General features: G+C 37.9%; 1 protein-coding gene across 1 annotated transcript in view; it reads right to left on the bottom strand.

Annotated features, from left to right (window-relative positions):
* LOC131426034 (uncharacterized) overlaps positions 1-13,722 on the bottom strand; it is a 61,206-nt gene that overhangs the window by 15,151 nt on the left and 32,333 nt on the right. Inside the window, exon 3 of the mRNA XM_058588436.1 lies at positions 5,774-5,867. Within this exon, the coding sequence (XP_058444419.1) occupies positions 5,774-5,848 (75 nt within the window). The 5' untranslated portion in view covers positions 5,849-5,867. The remainder of the gene's footprint in view (positions 1-5,773; positions 5,868-13,722) is intronic.

Genomic DNA, 13,722 nt, shown 5'->3' with positions numbered 1-13,722 from the left:
AGTAGCGAGCAGTGTCCCATTTTGTCTGCTAAAAATCTCCGGCATATCGTATTTCCCTACCACAGACGACGGTTTTGAAGGAGTAAGCGATATATCAAAGGGAAAGTATCGCTCTGATTGGTCAATCGATACAAAAGCGAAGCTGTTGGAAGCACGCGAATCTATAAATAGAATCAAAATTATAGTTAACGTTTCAGTCCTACGCGTAGCATGCTAGAGGTAGGTTGTTGCTAAACAGCAAGACAAAAAGTGTCATAACACGATTTGAAGCTTTAATTGGTATGCTCTGATATTGTGTCATGCAAGCTCGGATAAAATTCCATGTTATGTCGTTTCGCCTGAGAAATTGACAACTACCCCAGGGTGAATTTTGAGTGCTTAAGATTAATTTCTAATTTATATAACACATGGATCAATAAGTCCCGAGACTAACAATGGAAACAACATTTTTTTTTGCAAAATTTTTTTTTATTCCAACCAAATTTTATTTGGTTCCAACGTGTTTCCAATTTTTCAATACCATGTTTATAAAAAAATTTATCTGTCGCTTCAAAACAAGCTTCAGTTTCAGCGATGACCTCCTCATTTGAGCCAAATCTTTTTCCCTGGAGCATTTTTTTAAGATCAGCAAAGAGCCAGTAGTCACTGAGGGCTAAATCTGGTGAGTATGGGGGGTGGGGAAGCAGATCAAAGCCCAATTCGTTCAATTTCGCCATTGTTTTCATTGACTTGTGGCAGGGTGCATTGTCTTGATGAAAAAGGATTTTTTTTCTCTGCATGTGCGGTCGTTTTTTTGCGATTTCCTCCTTCAAACGCACAGTAAGTAAGTCAATATAATAATCACTGTTGATCGATTTACCTTTTTCGAGGTAGTCAATGAAAATCACGCCATGCGTATCCCAAAAAACTGACGCCATGACTTTGCCAGCTGACTGCTGCGTTTTCGGAAGCTTCGGACGTCTTTCGCCAGCGCCACTCAGATGACTGCCGCTTCGACTCTGGTGTGTAGTGATGTATCCATGCTTCGTCAATGGTCACGTAACAACGCAATCTTTTTTGTTGCGAGTAAATAGCGATAAACTGCTTTCTGAATCATGTTTTTGTTCCATCGAAAGCAATCGCGGCACCCACTTGGAAAAAAAACCTTTTTCATGCTCAATTTTTCATGAAGGATAGTAAATACACTTCCATATAATATCTGTGTCATCTCAGCAATCTCACGTAGCTTCACTTTACGATCTTTCATTATAATTTTTGTCACTTCACTCACATTTTCCGGTGTAACGGCTTCCACAGGTCTACCCGAGCGTTCCGCGTCATTTTTGTCGGTACGACCACGTTTAAACTCGGCGAACCACCGACAAATCGTTGCTTCTGATGGACAAGAATCTGGATAACACTTTCCAATCCATTGTTTCGCTTGCACTGTGTTTTTACCCATTTAAAAACAATGTTTTATTTCCATTTTTTAAACCAACTACAAAACGACTTTACTCCAACCTCGATAACTCAGCTGTTTCTGGTCGGACTTAAAATTTTGACCCGTTTCAAGCAAAGGTTAGTACTCTAGAAAGACGTGGTTACTGGTTTACTACGAGCGCCATCTCTGCTTTAGTCTCGGGACTTACTGATCCATGTGTTAAGATGAACTCGATTGATAATGAGAAAAAGTTTATCGCTTCAACCGAAATCGCTGAATGGTAGAGAAACTTAACGCTATAAAAATAACTGCTTGCATACAAAACTTGAACGCAAGCTTGGCGAAGAGAAGCTCAAATATCAAAATCGTATCGCAAGTATGTACAAAGACATAATTGCATACATTTGGGATATTGGTGTAATTTCGTCGGCTATAAAACAAACAATGTTCGTTGTTGGTTCCTAATCAAGATCAATCTAAGCAGACTCTCGTGCAATTGCGTATTCAAAAGTGTGACGATTGATTGAACTGTTTGATTGTAGATCATTAGAAATTGTTTTGCCTTGTTTCACATCAATGGCTCGAACAACCCCATGGGGCTGATCCTTGTAGTTTTTTTTTAAACGGCCAATAAGCCATCCATCAACATTCACTTTGAAGAGTGGTTTCGAATGACTCGGCACTCGCTGAGAGTAATTCATAATAGTAAACGGCAGAGAATAGTTTTCTCTTTCGTCTGGTGTTAAATTTAAAACTCTATCTTTCATAGCTCGCTTGCAATTTCTTTCGAAAGTGGAAGTTGACAGGTGGCTTATTGGCCGTTCTAAAAAAAACGCGTGATATCATCTTATAAAATCGAACATGATTACATCGAACAAAAGAAAATAAACTTTCGAACATTTCCAAATTGTTGCAGATCATAAAATTCTACAAAATAAAATTCAATCGGCATTCTAAGAAAGGTTTAAAAAATGCAATTTTCATCGTTGGAAACAGAATATTGGGTGCTGCAACATAGCCAGAGGTGAAGAATGCTTTCGCTTACACTCAAATTAACTTTTCGCTTGAACAAATGACGTTGTAAATAAGTTATAAATAGCGGCCCTTACACGAGCATTAAAAATGTCATTTTAAATGATGACTAAGTAATGATTACACACACCATTACACGTTCATTAAAATAATATTATTTTTTAGTAATGACATTTTTAATGAATCGTGTAAGGGCCGCTAATGATTTTACAAGTGGATTTCCAATTCCTGCGGCATAGATGCCAGGTAAAATTTTCAAGTCTGCATACTAGAGATCCTTCAATGCAAGTGTTAAATTTTATAAGTATCACGAGGAAATACAAACAAGAAGTCCAACGCAATCTTAAAAGTCTGTAAAATTTACGATTGTATATAAAAGTTTCAAAAGCCTGTAAAAATTGCAGAGTCTAGTTACAAAAGAAATCGGTAAATTTGCATGCAAATCTGCAACCTGGCACCTGTGATTCTGACGCTCATTATTTCGCTATTATGCAGCGATTCCGTCGCATTCTATGTCCCGCTGAAAACCACAATATTTTGACAGATAAACTTATTCTCGGGCATTTGAAAAATGCTATAACGCTTCATTATAAAAAAAAACATTAGTTTTTGCACAATAAATTAAGATCAATATTACTACCTCAGAGTAAAAACTTTGTCTTCCACTTCTACTATGATTTTTCAAATGAATTTGCCCGGTTTTATATATACAAAATCGTTGAAAAGATGAAATAATTGAAAATTTTCCTACCGATTTGCCAGCTCTTGCTGAAAGTATCATCTAAGCAACCCGCTTGTGAGGAATTCTGACAGCTGGCCGAAACCTCCCTCTCAGCAGGCCGTTCAATTTTGTTGATTTTTGAGCGCTTGTTGAACGATATATTGCACGAAATATTCGTTCAATTTGCTGGAACGGTTTGTTGTTGTTTCTTCTCTTTCAAAAATAGTGTGAAAATTAAGTGTTATCTTTACATAGAAAGGAAATTTGTTGTTATTCTACGTGAAGTAGAAGTTTTGTACAGGTATGTAGTGTTGGTTTAAAAATAAGTGGAAAAAACCTCGAAAAAATTGTCCATTAAAACTAGTCCAACGGGGCTCCAACTCCTCATGTTAAAAATGGCTCAACAATGGACCTCTGTCTGCCGGATTTGTTGAACGAAAAAAATGGCATTCGGTTCAACGGTCTGTTTCAAAATCGGCAAACGAAGGTCCCGTGTTGGCCTCCCGTTGAACGATTGATTGGACTTTCATTGGACCAATGATCCAACGTATTGGACCAATGAAGGACCACCGTTGAACGTTTTTTTCTAAGTGGGCTGGCAAGGTTAAGGCAACTCTCAAAATTTTGCAGGCGAAATCGTGTCATTCTCTCGCCACTTCATTTGATATTCATCCATCTGAATATGCAAAATCCAGTTCATTTGATATTCGTCAATCCTGCATGTACATCCAAAAATGAAAACGAATCTTGAGAGGTAAATAAAATTAAAATATTGGTATATTGAGAGAAGAAGCTTTGCATATTCTGTTTGGTAGAGCAACAGCAATTTTATTGCCCTTCATTTAATCTTCTAATGAAAAAAATAAAACCAAAGGTGCTAAAAACGAAGAACCGATTCAAAACGGTTCTGTTAGTCTTGTATGGTAAAAATCCGACAGAAACAGAACCGTTAAACGAAACTCTCTGCCGGAAACGGTTGTTGCATTGCATTGGTTGTTGCTGAATCAATTTTGGTAGCCGTCTGGTGGCCATGGCTGCCCAGATAGCCAGAACGCTATGCCAATTCAGTTATTTTTCAAAGAAGGGCGAATCTTACAAAAGTGAACAAATCGAGGGTCTCTCTCCTACGAATAAATGCTTCAAAATCCTACAATTTTACCTAAAAATTAGGATTCTACAAATGTCTTAATCTTAGTATTACAAAGATCTATAAAGGACGGAACTGTCATTCTCTTCATTTACATAAGTTTCTCCCTCCGTGTTCCATGGCAACAAACAGGGCAATACTTCAATTGTTTGAAAGGAAGGGCGGAACTGTTAATTTTCGTTAGTTTAACTGATTTCCGATTTTTTTACGACTGTAAATTTTTACTAAATTATGATACGATTAAATTACCCGTTTTGAATCGGTTCTACATATTCAGCGTCATGAGTTTGGTCGAGCTGCATCACTCAAATCATCGACCCTATTAATAGATCGATTGAGTACGATATCGACACGACCTTCCTAGACCTGCATCGACATTATGGAATAGACAAAATTTTCCGCTTCCCAGATTGCGAAAATAAACCGATAGTCAGTTTTGTTTTCACACTGACCTCATATAATCGGTTCAGATTAATGTTGAATCAAAAATGAATATTTTTCAGCGAGGAATTCAAAAGCAAGAGAGCACAATTCAATGCACTATTCGCATCTGATCGATTCATGAGAAAATGGCAATGAATGCTTTAACAAAAATATGCAAACTGACTAAGAGTTCAAGTAAAGCATAATACAGAGACGCGAAACCTTCCAATAAAGTAAGTTGATCTATCCTTCCTTGTCAATTAAATGAAACAAATCATCGTTGCACTGCCTTTCTGAGGTTGGAACATTTCTACGGCAGGTTTTCCATTTTACTTTTATCTTACTTGTAATCGCAAACATAAATTATTCACCTTGGCCGCGTCAAGTCAAGCACCGATATAAACTGCCTACGGCACTCCAAACTGACCACCAATCTGTTACCCGATGGCCATCGGTTGTAAGCTGTAATTACCGATGCTGCCATCATCCGGTGAGCTCTAATCAACACAGGCCGACTTTCTGAAAGCGAAACCACGAACTGCCCCCGTCCAGTCAGGCGTTGCATTGTTGTCATTTATCGCGAAATTGATGATGACTTTATTGGAGCACGGTTTCACTTTCTCGCGGTGCTCTATTCAGGCATCGCGCAGACACGTTTAATACTGCCATGTCTTCTGTGGAGAGCTGGTACCGTTCGAATTAAACCTGATCAGATATGACATGCTGAAAATGAATTGCTGCCGTAAATGAAAGATAAACGACCATTGCAGTGGCCATTGCCACGAACGCCTGATAGACTGCTTACTCATTCCGTGAAGTCGTAATGACACTTGACGTAGACCTCCGTTAAACTAGCATGAGTTGCAATTAATTAAGGCTTCAACTACCTCTATCCGACAGTGTCGAGAAAGCGGTTCATATAATTGGAAACGAATCTTCGAATCTCTCGAAAAGTTTGAAACGTATGCCTGATAGAAACAATTCTTCGCAATTGCGGAAAACTCGATAAGCGTGTTTGGTTGAAACTTACCAGAAATACTGCCAGCAGTAGGTGTATCCGAAGTAAATCCCAGAGCTCGCAAGGAGCCCACCGTAAGCTCCTCATGTCGGGAGCTAAGGTTTATCTGTAAAAAATGAAATTGATTTGCCATTAGTTAAGTTGTGCTTGCTTTGAAATTAGTTGAATAAGTTTAGCATATGAATATACTTTTCAGTGGTTAGATATTGGCAATATTGACAGTTGCTGATACGTTGATATTCGATAAAATAGATATACAATAATTCTCATATTTGAGTTCGCGTTACACTTGCTCTTTCAAGAAAATAGAAAATTACATGAAAACAGTTCTTTTATCAAACATTCTTTTTGAGTCAGTGCATCATCAGTGCATAGCAGTTCCAATTGAACTGTTTTATGCAAAGTTCGGCATTTCAATTTGAACCGCTAAGCAGACGTAAAGTTTCTGCTATTTGCAGAACACTCTTTTCTTTGCATCGAAATACAATGTCAATACTGACGTACCGAACGAAAACGTGTTTTCGACTCTTCCTGGCCGATGCCGATAATTTACTTGTCAGTTTAATACAAATTTGCACCTCGTTGCGCCATCACCTGTGAAAAAACGCGCATGAAATTTAATATTTTTCACTTATCGCACTATAAATCCGGAGCCGGAAGTCAGATCCGGATTGACTTTCCGGGGAATTTTTGAAGAATTTCAGAACCTTTTATTTGCTTCTTGATATGTAAAAATAGGTTAAGAAATTTCCAAGAAAATTGAGTACACATTTTCTCATAAATCTGTGCATATTCCGGAACCGGAAGTTGGGTAAAGATAAAAATTCATAGCAGGCGTTTGAATCTAAGTTTCCCATAAGAGCCTGTGTAAAATTAAATCGTCATCCCAAGAATGGTTCAAATAATTAAACTTGTATAGCGCACCAGGTTAAATTAGTTTTGCGTTAGATTGGCACATTGTCGCAAATCTGATTTACCGGTAGCGACATCTGCAATGAAAAATGGAACCAAGAAAAGGAGGATTCTTTCGGAAATTTTCATATCGGCAGTAGTGATTTGCAACATTTTTATCGTTTATTCAATAGTACAAATATATATCAGCAATAAAATTACACTCGGAGTAGACGAAAATTGATTTCAAAGTGACTACTACTACTTTTTTTTAGTGTAAACTACGATTAAACATGGAAAATCTTCAGAAATGTGTGAAATTGGGTAAAGTTTGGTTTTTTCGGATCAACATTTTTTTAACAGAAACCTGTGTAATGTTGATTTCTCGAGTACTAGAATGTATTAGCGATCGAATACTATTTATTTTGGATACTTTATTTGTTATTTCCAGGCATTTGAAAAATGGTATCAAACCAAGTTTAATGCTCTATTCTGAATAAACGGTAGATTTCGCACAATGAACTAAGATCAACATTACCACCTCAGAGTGAAAGCTTTTTCTCCAACTTCTACTATGATTTTTCAAATGAATTTGCCCGTTTTCAAAAGAAATCGTTGAAAAGGTGGAGTAAATAGAAATTTTCCTACCAATTTGACAGCTCTTGCTGAAAGTATCATCTCTAAACAAGCAGCGCCTCTACATTTCAGTTATGCGACATTATGCCAATTGAACAATCCAATCAGCGTGGTCACCACGAGATAGCGTTATGGTGATTGTTTTGACATATCCCATGTATTTAGAACAATTTTTGACGAATTTTTCAATTTACTTGAGTTTGAAAGAATGCAGATGGCAAAACCTTACAAATATGGGTAAGAAAAACGATTATTCACGTGTTGTCATCAAACATATGATTTCAAATTGTCTTATACTCTTGACAATCTCGGATGAAATTTGAAATTTTCAGTTCACATACAGATTCGATTTAGATGATAAAAAATGAGTAGACTAGTCATAAAACTTTTGATCATAATTTATCAATTAATCTCTAAATCCAACCCAAAAAACACAGAGTTTCCCAGATATGAAAAAAGTACCCAACCTCACTTCTTCGAATTTGGTATTTCATGTTACGATTTCTCCGTAAATATCAATCAAACATACCACGGAAAGTTACTGAATCATAAATGAACGATTTTTTTACCAATTTTTCACACATTTTAGTATGTTAGTATTCGATTCATAAGAAAAAATAAATAAAAACCCTGCATTTCGTTCGAATCTTCAAGCAGAATCTGAAAATTATCACCATCGCTTAGTTCAAAGCTCGCCACTCGAGCAGCGCAGCGATCGCAAAAGAGTTGGATGGATTCTTCAATTGCATTCTTTTAAACTCAAGTAAATTGAAAAATTCGTCAAAATTTTTTCTAAATACATGGGATATGTCAAAACAATCACCATAACGCTATCTCGTGGTAACCACGCTGATTGGATTGTTCAATTGGAATTCCGAATGAAAATTTCTCGCCGATTCGAAATTCATTTGGCTCTGATAATGCGGGAAGTTTTGTGTTAAATGACTCTTACACGATTAAATATTTTTTCTCGATTCGACCTCAGTACATGCCAATTCTCGGTTGATTTTTCATTAGGGCGCATAAGCAAGTGACAGTTTCTCTTTGTTTACTTTCTCTTCTATTAATTACCAAGCGGTTCCCACGTTTATCACTCAACTCTTTGCATGAAATGAACTTTTGACTTTCAAACAGAATAGTGATATCAAAGGAGCTTTTAATATCGCAATTGACGTTTGAATCTTGAGATATGTTTTGATTCATCTATGGAATGAAATTGTAATCCAGAATAATAAAAAATAAACTTTATGTTCGAGTGTACTATTTTCGCCAATATTTACACATAAAATTTTAAATGCATTCGTGCTAACACACTCAAAATAATAATCATGTTATAGTTACGTGAAAAGTTATGTGAATATTTTCCACCCTACTTTTCACGTAGGTTTTAATAGACTGGCATTTAAAAGCTGTTTAACGCATAATCCAGTAAGAGTTACGAGTTTCATAGGTAATATGTAATGTACTGTTCATATCACATTTACCTATCAGTTCATATCAAATTTAGATACCAAATAATCACTATTTTATATATTGGTTGAAATCAAAAGGGAGATTTCAGATTTTTATATAAATCGAAAAATGAAAAATGCCCTGAAAAATAAAACATTTATTCTAGAAAATCAACATAGAATTTTAAACAAAAATAAAAAGCAAAATGAAAATAAAAAGCAACTAATAACGTCGTGGGATCTCGAATCGACAAGCCTCCAGAAATCGTTATGTTGTCACTGCCATACAGCCGAAGCCGAAGTCGAGATCAGAAAACCCCCACAACATTACCGATGCAGGTTGAGGTCCCATTACATGGGTCCAGTGTCTCTAGCTTCATACCGATTTTGAACTCGTTTTTCGGTGGATCAACGGCCTGTTTGAAGCATTCGGCAGGAGCGGGCACACTTCCGGACTCACGCAGGCACTCGGTCCAGTCGAACACATGGGAACTTTCATACTGGAATGAACCGATCGATGTAGTGAAAAATTGCAATTAAATAACATTTCTCGCAAATATTTACACTACTCACACTTTGAGGTCCACTGTTCGCCATTTTCAAAATCGAGTTCTTCACACTGGAAATTCACGTAGATTGTTTGACGTTTGGTCAATTCACGTAAACCTTATGTGATGACTCTATTCATTTTAGAGGATGTTCGTAAAACATTCACTTTCGTCACGTAAAATATTCAATTTGACATTTGAAACCAGTTTACGTGATTTTTCAAGTGAATCGAACGTGAATTTTTATTTGAGTGCAGGAATCCCAGAAGACTGAAGAGGTCGCCTCATCCAATAACCAACTTACCACAGTCGAGATTAATGCATCTATTCGCGAATCAACCACTTTTTCTATCGTTCAGAGCGGTTACCAATCATTTTGTGTTCAAATGAACCCATCTATAAACTCAATAGTTGGAAGTCAATTTATATTATGCTGTTGATCGAAAACAGATGGCGACAACCGAGACTTCCTTAGGGTTCCATTCCATCTCGTATGGTGTAAAACCAGTTTGTTATCGATCTTCTACCATCAATCGAGTCCATGTCACTCAACCTGCCTTGATCGATAAGTGCTGATGCAATCACTCATCCTTTTCAACGTTAGATAAATATTTAAAGCGCAGCTTGACAGGTACTGATGCATTTGACTTCGATTTCATTGTCGTGATAAAATCCGATGGCACTATCTATCGGGACCGGATTTTAGAGTTCTCGGAAAACATTTCGAACCGAATTAGAAAGTTCACATTTCCATCTGGACGAGTTAATTCGATTGAATGAGTTATTAATTCCTGTCACCTTTGTGGAGAGTTTAAATGGCATTAAGATGTCACAATGTTTCATCGACTCCGGTGTGGTTAGTTTCTCATTTTAATCTATCTGGAAACAATGGTGCAATTGTTTTATTGAACTTTCGCTACTGCGTCCCAGACAAGCTTTGATTTATAGTAGGTAGCCTCTCAACCATTGGATCCAGTTTCTTTATGGACGCTGGGGTAGATTTGTCATCGAGAAAAAAGATATCAAGTAGAAAATCACTGCCACCTACTGTACAGCGGCTGACTCTAGACAGTGGTGTTCAATTGTAGGAAGGTAGACGTATAAATCCAATAAAAATTATGTTGGTTGATCGTATTGAACTACATTGAGTTGTTTACATTGAAATATTTTGAAATGCGCCCACAGTGAACTGATCAGTAGGAGAAGAATATTAAATTAAACTTTGAGCAAACTTAACGAATTATATGATCATTCAATTAAGTACACAGAGCTGAGCTTTTACAGTAAAAAAAACTGTTAGGTTTTTATGGTCACTGCCAACATGTCAGATTAATTATTTCGAGTTGTTGCCAACATTACGGAAAAGATGGCGTCACGTCACCCCGCTTACAGACACTTTAATGAATTCAACTTCATTTGTGAGGTCACGGTAGAAAAACTTGATTTCACAATCAACCTCATACCATAAGTTGGAATGTTATTGAAATGGAAATTATTCAAAGGGAAATTTGCACCATGAACAGTAGTCTATTGAACCAATCGGTCGTTAAAGTAATAAAAACAAGCTTTCACTTGCATTCGGCACATTCTCAGGTCAATTTGTTAGTTAAAGATAAAGCCTACCACAACGATTGTTACTCGATGGCCCTTGGAATTCGTCCAATGATTCGGATCGTTACGCCTTAATGTAAGGTCGAGTGAGTAGCTTCGCGTAAAATTACTATTCTTCTCAGACCTCCTCGTAGTCTCGGTGAACTTTCACGTCCAACAGCCCGGAAATAATTATTAGCTTTATGCCTTAGTTCGTGGGAGTTTGATGGTCATTCCAGTTGATGGTCATAATTGTGCACTGGCGGAGTTTCAAAGAATTTATAGAAAGCAGATCATATTTCGCTGAAGAGAAACAGGAACTTGTGATTTATTGCGGTTGGGACTGGGGACAAGGCTCCAGGCCGGTGACTGTCGGCAGTAATGTCTTCATTGCCGAGCCCCTCGAGCTCGACCGTGAAAATCGTGATTCTTGAAGGCGTCATTACAAATTAGCACCTAGCTGCCTTCATTGAATCGGAAACATTATTACCAGTACAAAACTGTCCAGACACTTTAAGAAAACGAACACGGTGCTCACGTTAATGTATCATCACGTTGGATTTCGTGGCCCCTATTAGGAGTACATCATCATGGTCGGCAGCAACTGTGCCGGTGTCTGATTGATGATCGTTTTCCAACGGATTGCAGCAGTTGAATGGTCGTAAAACGCAATTAGGTGCTGTTCAAACGAATGTTTCTTTAACGTTTCAATTTACGACGCTCGGTGACTGGCCGGAGTGGACGATTCCCGTTGCGAGATATTGGCTTGAACGGGAATTGTTTCGCTGCTTTCCGGATCGGATGAATCACAACCCGTAGAGACAATGCAGGTACAGTGGTGAATTCAATTGAATTGTTCGTTTGGCAGTGTACTTTCTAATATATGAGGGCTATTTTCAGATTGTTGTCACGAGCCGTTGGTAAGAAAGCGTTAGTGGACCAACGATTTCCAGACAAACCGAATTAAAGGAATCTGAAAATGATGCATAAATGCATACAAAATCCAGAGACGCAGCTTGAACGTGCGCTCTCTTTGCACTCGCACTACCGTTGTGCCACCATGCACCCTAAGGAAATAATTTCAGGGCATTCCATTCAGTACAGTAATTATTAAAACCACATGTTCAATAAATGCATAAAGTGAATTTGCAACCAAACCACTAATACCTATCAAACATGAACTTTATCCATCACTACGTCATACTAATTTTGAGCTTGCCAAATTAAATCGGATGTTATAAAAATTTTACAATGAGTTCTTAACAAAAAAATTTTTTAAACCTTGACTTCAAGAATGTGTGATATTCTGAGTTATGTGGCAACAAAAATGAGCTTGTGATTAGATTAGCGTGTATTCTGCGTGGAAGGCCGCCCGCTTGCATGTACCTGGCAGATTTTCCCCCAGACACCTGGCAGCGTCTACCAGAAGATTTCGCCGGAATGCTGGCAGAATTCCGGCAAGAGTCTGGCAACAATGCAACAACCGTTTCTGGCAGAGAATTTCGCATGGCGGTTATGAACGGTTCTGTTTCTGCCGAAGTTTCGTCATAGAAGACTGGCAGATCAGTTGTGAATCGGTTCTTCATTTAAGCGCCTTTGGTTTTATCGTATTGTATCGCGAATACAATTTAGAGGACTTCCACATTACCGAATCATAACTTTGTTGTTTGTCAACCGATTTTCAAAATTTGTTTACCATAAAAATGCACTAAAACAAACGAAAAACTGTAGCGAACATATATATTGTGTTTGCAGAAAAAATCAGAATCGAAATCTCTGCAGCTCAGTTATGTTCCTACAGCGAAGTTCACATCCACAATCCCTCGAAATAATACGAAATTTCACTACCATGTAGCATTCAGTCTTAACCCCATCGATTCCTAAATACATTATTTACTCAAATTACTAACATTATTATTAAAATTAACTTAATCGTTCACAGAAGAACCAACCTAAGTTGTAGAGTGCCTATAATGTTGGCAACAAATCAAAGCATCCGAAATGTTGGCAGTTTCGTTAGCTTTACAATTGTAATTGATCGTTTGCTCGTTTGGAACTGGAAGCTGTCATTCCAAACGAACAGCTGTCGTCACCAAGCATGTCCAAACACTGCACTGCACTGCGTGCTTGATATAACCACCGCCACCGCGTATACTGATAATGCCAGTGCGTGCCAGTGCACAAAGAGAAACACGAAACGCAATAACCGAAGCCACGGTGCTCGTGGCCAGCGATGTCAGATCTACGGAAATCTCCGTAGATCTACGGATTCGAACATTTTCTACGGATCTACGGATCCGTAGACAAAATCTACGGAAATTGGATTTTTTCTACGGATATCTACGGAATTTTAATTTATCTACGGAGAACTACGAAAAACTAGTTTTGTCTGACGAGCAAAAAAAAGCTTTTCACCGCGAGAACTTCCGAGAAAAATGCCAATCTACGGAAATGACACTACTGCCATCTGGCATCGCTGCTCGTGGCGCTGTTGTATTTTCGGCACTGGTGTTTCAAGCTTCGGCATACACCGAAACCGCGTATTTTCAGTTTCGTTAAACACCGGAGCCGAGTGTTTTCAATTTCGCGAAGGCACCGAAGAGCACCCATGCGTTGGTTATGTTGTCAATCAATTGAATTCAATCAGACGCGTATTGATGAAAAAAGAATTAATCATTTAAACGCATTTTTCGTTATACCGTGGCGCTATAGGTGCTTATAGTACAAGCAACGTATGTGGCAAAATCGGAAACACTCGGCTTCGGTGTTTGCCGAAGTCAGGAACACTCGAATTCAGTGCTGCCCGAAAATCCAAGCACCGGTGTTTGACAATTACACGACCACC

The sequence above is a fragment of the Malaya genurostris genome, chromosome 1 (assembly GCF_030247185.1).
Source record: "Malaya genurostris strain Urasoe2022 chromosome 1, Malgen_1.1, whole genome shotgun sequence".
In the NCBI taxonomy this organism is placed as follows: Eukaryota; Metazoa; Arthropoda; class Insecta; order Diptera; family Culicidae; genus Malaya; species Malaya genurostris.
Note: the sequence above shows the minus strand (reverse complement) of the source record. Positions and strands in the feature narration are given on the sequence as shown.